General features: G+C 47.9%; 1 protein-coding gene across 1 annotated transcript in view; it reads left to right on the top strand.

The window, feature by feature from the left end:
• The first annotated feature begins 467 nt into the window (after positions 1-467).
• MSH6 (mutS homolog 6) overlaps positions 468-6,000 on the top strand; it is a 27,200-nt gene continuing 21,667 nt past the window's right edge. The window contains exon 1 of the mRNA XM_079968467.1: positions 468-737. Coding sequence (XP_079824593.1) covers positions 565-737 — 173 coding nt within the window. The 5' untranslated portion in view covers positions 468-564. The remainder of the gene's footprint in view (positions 738-6,000) is intronic.

Raw genomic sequence — 6,000 nt, 5'->3', positions numbered from 1 at the left:
ATTAAAGGCCCGAGTTTAATCAGGCCGTAAATCGCTTCCGAGTTGAAACAAATAACATGTGTGAGCTAAGCATATCATGAGGATCGATTTTCAGTGTTTTAGGCGCCAGACAAAAAACGTTCCTCTTCAACCAGGCTTTGGGCTGATTTAACATCCTTTAAAACGTGTTAGTGGGAGGAGGTGGGGGGGGCATTGCTTTGTTACTGTTGGGGTTTCGTGTTTTTATCTTGTATTTTTATGTATATTTTATATATATTATACCCTGGTCCCAGAAAAAGACATAGCAACCAGGCGCCACCACGGGGCGAGCGTTCCAACGGCCCGGTCCCAGAAGCCATTTTATTTACCGCCTCCCCCACCTCAGGCAGCAGGAGGCGGGCGGGCGGGCGCGCGGGCTCGGCGCTCATAGGCCGCAGGACCCTCGCTGGGCGGAAACGGGCGTTTGGCGCGCTGCTTCGCCGGCCGGAGGGACGAGCGAGCGAGCGAGCGCCGAGAGAAAAGGGGCGTCCCTTTCGCGTCGCCGCGCTCCTCTCTTGCTCCTCCTCCTCCGGCGCCGCCGCCGCCATGTCCCGCCAAAGCTCCCTCCTCAGCTTCTTCCCCATGTCGGAGGCCAAGCGCGACGGCGACGGCGACGGCGGCTGCAGCCCCCACAGCGATGCCGAGCCCGAGGGCGGGCGCATGCTGTCGCCCAGAGGGTCGGGCATCCGAGGGAGGACCAGGGCGCCCCCCACGGACTGGTAAGCCCCCGCGCTGAGGAAACGAAAAGGCGGCGGCGGTTGGCCGCCCAAGAGCGTGGAGCGCGCAGGCGCCGCTTCCATGAGGCGGCGGCGGCGGCGGCAGGCCTCTCTCTCTCTCGCATACTAGGCCCGAAAGCGGCTTCTTCTCAGGCCGGGTAGACCCTGAGGGGGAGAGAGAAAAGGATGGCGCGCGCGATAGCGGAGGGAGGGTTTGGCGAGGCGCGCGGGTGAGGTGGAGGGACGGGCCTCAGGTGAGGCGGGGAGAGGCAGCGCGGGAAAAGGACAGGTTGGCGGGGAGGCCCCTCTTCAGGAGGCCGCGCAGGCTCGTGGGGCATCTCCGCGTGGCGGGAGGCGCCGCGCTCTTCCGAGCAGAAGCGGCAGGCTGCGCCGCCATGCTGGAAGGGTAGCTGGTGGCATCTGGCCTCCTCCTCCTCCTCCTCCTCCTCCGCGAATTTGCCTCTCAGATCTTTCCGAATCGGTGGCCCTCCAGATGGAGGAGAAAGCGCCCCGAAACTGCTGAAAGCTCCCCGATTTGCAGCTTGGTGTAAGTGGGTTGGTGGCCTTTTGTGTTTTCTCTCCCCTGTTGGGTTGAAATGAACGACAGACGAGTGGTGGGTGTCTCATGGCAGGCATCTCCCGATCATGTCTCGGGGAGTCTCTTTTATTGAATATTACAGCATTGCCCCATATGTGCTTGTAGCTGATTGGTTAACACAAATACAAAGCAAAGGTTGCATATAAGCATTAATCACCAATAGATTAAAGGTTGGGAAAGGGAACACAGAATTGGACAGGTGTGGAAACCTCCTTATTAAACTATAACTAGTGATTGATATGGGGGACGCAGGTGGCGCTGTGGGTTAAAGCCTCAGCGCCTAGGGCTTGCCGATCGAAAGGTCGGCGGTTCGAATCCCTGCGGCGGGGTGCGCTCCCGCTGCTCGGTCCCAGCGCCTGCCAACCTAGCAGTTCGAAAGCACCTCCAGGTGCAAGTAGATAAATAGGGACCGCTTACCAGCGGGAAGGTAAACGGCGTTTCCGTGTGCGGCTCTGGCTCTGGCTCTGGCCAGAGCAGCGATGTCACGCTGGCCACGTGACCCGGAAGTGTCTCCGGACAGCGCTGGCCCCTGGCCTCTTAAGTGAGATGGGCGCACAACCCCAGAGTCTGTCAAGACTGGCCCGTACGGGCAGGGGTACCTTTACCTTTAGTGATTGATATAGCAAGACTTAAACAATTACTAGTAATTAATATATAGCATTCATCCGTAAATGTGGTCAACCAAGCACTAAGAACAGGTCAGACTAAGAACAAGTCAGAATGCAATGTTTTGATGAACTCATGGTGAACTGAACATTCTAGGGTGATGTGCAGAAGCAAAAACTTTCCTTCACTCCCCCCCCCCCCCAATATTGTGTTCCCTTCCTCTTTTCATATGGCAGCACACGGTATAGCCCAGTACTTTGGCACACTTAAAGGAATGCGGGGTTGGGAATCTGCCATGTGCAACGGTTTCACGGAATCGTAAATCACTGAATCCAGAACGGAAGGAACCGTGGAGGGCGGCTGTTGAATAAGATTTGGCAGGGACCCCTGAAGGTTATCTAGTCCAGGCACCCCCAACCTTCAGCCCTCCAGATGTTTTGGACTACATTTCCCATCATCCCTGACGACTGGTCCTGTTAGCTAGGGATCCTGGGAGTTGTAGGCCAAAACACCTGGAGGGCCGCAGGATGAGGACGCCTGATCTAGTCCAACCTGCAATGAGGGAACCTCAACATGTGACACTGGATCCTGCTTCGTTTTGCAAATGGACTAGGGAGTTTTGTTGCTGCACCATTCCCAAGTTAATGTGAAGGAGTGCTGAAAAATATCTATACTTAAGCATACATTAAGTTTGGGCTATACAAGAGTTGAAAGATTCCTGGTTGGCTAGATTTACCACTTGCTGCAGCGGGTTGTAATTGTGAGAGAATGTACAAGAAAGCTGTCCACTTATACCACATTGCAGTCCTTCACTGATTTTTCATGAAGATAGTCTTTGCATATGATTTTTAACAGTAAAACCCATATCCATTTGGCCGCCTTTTGGTGACCGCATACCCCTTTTAAAAATTCTCTATCACTAGTGAGTGTTAAAATATGAAAATGTAGCTGGTTGTGTCTCAGGAAAAGGCCTCACTTGCAGACATGACTTTCTGCTTTCCACGTAACGTGGAGACATCACTTAAATTGCTTGGTGGCGGTAGGATGTGTGTGTTTTGTGGCATCAGTGTTTTGAATATGCAAGGATGCATATCTTACCAAGTAAAATGGAGTGAATGTGCATAGAATCTAGGTGCAGGATCATTGTCTGAATGGATGGATGGATGAATGAATGAATGAATGCTTGAGGGCAAGTGCCCTTGAATTCAGTGCAATTTGTTTTTTCAGGCCCAGCTGCATAGATAAGCATGCATAACTGCAATTTATGTATGTTTTGTTGTTGTTTTGAGGCATCTAATCATAAGCCTGCATTTTTATCAAAGCTTATATTTTTGATTAAGGCCTGTATCTTAAAAAGAGCTTAAAGATTTTCAAATGTTCATGCCAAGCAGAAGACCAGCTGCCTAAGAACCTTGGCAATGTTTATTCTCCTGGACAAGGGGGCCCCCTGATTTATAGCAGAAAACAATTCTCAAAGTCGTAAAAAGGGAATTACAGGCTGACAGCCAAGGTTACACTGACCCTACATATTACAGAAGATAAAAAAGAGATAAATGAAACCATGTGCCTCCCATTAAATTTGAGCCATATTTTCCTAAGGTTGAAAGGTCAAGAGCAGTGAAAAAGGCAACTGGCTTGGCTGGAGAAGATAGGTTTCTTCCTATCCTATTTGGAGGCTGGAAACTGTTCCTTCCTTTTTTACTTTGAGAAGGTTTATTCTTCTAAAAAGCTATCTATGCTATGTATTAAATATATTGGCTTAAATGTAATTATGCAAAAGATTTAGAAAGAAAAATGTTAAATCCTTATGCTAGATTCTTATTTCATATAGTTGGAAGAGATCACAGGGGCCATCAGCCCAGCCCCCCTGCCAAGCAGGAAACATCATTAGAGCACACATATGGTTGTCAGGCCTTTGTTTAAAGACCTCCAAGAGAAGGAGATCTTTCAATGATGATGTGAACTCAAGATCCTTGACATCTGTTTAAGATAAAAATTTAAGATTAACCATTTGTTTTGGAGGGCAATAGGGCAAGGAGGGCAAGAGGTGAGCTGGTAATTAAGGTTCCTTGTTGAGACACATGTAAGATATATGACTACTTATTTGTCATTTATAGATAGAAGAATATATAGCTTTTTGTTTCCCATAAAAGGGCAAAAGGAAATGGGTGTATCTTTTGTGATTGGTTCTAGCAAACAGCCAATAGGAATTTCAACCAGGCTGATTGGACAGAGGCAGCCACAGGAGGAGCAAGGGGGCTGGATTAAGGAAATATAAGTGCTGGCCAGAATGGCAGGAGGGCAGGCCAGAGCTTGGTAACCATATACCACTGTGCCTCTCATTTATTTGTCTGACAAATAAATTATTATTTTAATTTCTCTATTGCTGCGTTGAATATTTCATTCCAGCTAAGCGTTAACCACAAGCAGGGTGCTACAGTTTAGTTGAGTCCGACTCTTCGTGACCCCATGGACCAGAGCACACCAGGCACTCCTGTCTTCCACTGCCACCTGCAATTTGGTCAAACTCATGTTGGTAGCTTCGAGAACACTGTCCAACCATCTCATCCTCTGTCGTCCCCTTCTCCTTGTGCCCTCAATCTTTCCCAACGTCGGGGTCTTTTTCAGGGAGTCTTCTCTCCTCATGAGGTGGCCAAAGTACTGGAGCCCCAGCTTCAGGATCTGTCCTTACAGTGAGCACTCAGGGCTGATTTCCTTCAGAATGCATAGGTTTGATCTTCTTGCAGTCCATGGGACTCTCAAGAGTCTCCTCCAACACCATAATTCAACAGAATAAATTCTTCGGCGATCAGCCTTCTTTATGGTCCAGCTCTCACTTCCATACATCACTTCTGGGAAAACCATAGCTTTAACTATACGGAACTTTGTTGGCAAGGTGATGTCTCTGCTTTTTAAGATGCTGTCTAGGTTTGTCATTACTTTTCTCCCAAGAAGCAGGCGTCTTTTTATTTTGGACTGCTGTATGTTTGCTCAAATGTAAATTATGTCTAAGAACATAAGAGAAACCTACTGAGTCAGGGCAATGGCCAATGTAATCCAGCATCCTGTTCTTACAGTGCCTGATCAGATACCTGTGGGAAGCCTTCAAGATAGGCATGGGGGGGGGACTATGAGCCCTTGGTCCAGGTGGTGGCATACCCTGCAACATTTCTCCAGTGAAAATAGGGGTGTCCTATTTAATAATAGTAACACTAATACCATTATTTATACCCTGCCCATCTAACTGGGTTGCCCCAGCCACTCTGGGCAGCTTCCAACATATATTAAAAACATATTAAAATATTAAACATTAAAAAACTTCCCTATACAGAGCTGCCTTCAGATGTACTAAAGGTTGGCTTGGCTCTGGGGTCACATAACTCCATACCCTCCAACATTTCTCTGATGAAAATAGGGCCATCCTAAGGAAAAGCAGGACATTCTGGGATCAAATCAGAAACCAGGATGACTTCTGTAAATCCAGGACTGTCCCTGGAGAATAGGGATGCTTGGAGGGTCTTTGATGGAGGTAAGCTGACTTTAAAGGAAATGAAACTAAAAGTTCCCCAAACCCTCCTCTCGGCCCTGCATAATAAGGGTAGGGTACCTGCGCAAAGGGTCATGACTGCTCCTTGTCATCTTGGCGGCATGATTTTCACATTGCAATTTGTTGTAATGTGCGAACTGTTTCCAACAAATTAGAAATACAAAAGGGAAGGTGCTTCAATCTCCTAGTGACTCTGATAATCAAAACTAGCACCATGCTATGAAAATCACAGGCCTTTAGTAAACTGGACCAGCAGAAAATTTAGTAAACTGCACCAGCAATGTATTATGAAAACGATAGGCCCTAGGGCAGGACTTAAGTCTATTTCAGGCACATACAACTCCCAAGACACTGTGATTTACTCCCGGTATAAAAAAAAAACTGACAGTGATCTACACAGAGTTGTTGAGGTTTTTTTTTAAAGTTTTTGTTTTGTTTTGTTTGTGTGTGTGTGTTTTTTGTTGTTTGTTTTTTGGAATGATGGACCAGAGTTGTTGAGTGATTGACTGGCTGGA

Source organism: Podarcis cretensis, assembly GCF_951804945.1.
Source record: "Podarcis cretensis genome assembly, chromosome: 3".
Lineage (NCBI taxonomy): Eukaryota > Metazoa > Chordata > Lepidosauria > Squamata > Lacertidae > Podarcis > Podarcis cretensis.
This window is presented reverse-complemented; position numbering and strand designations above follow the sequence as displayed.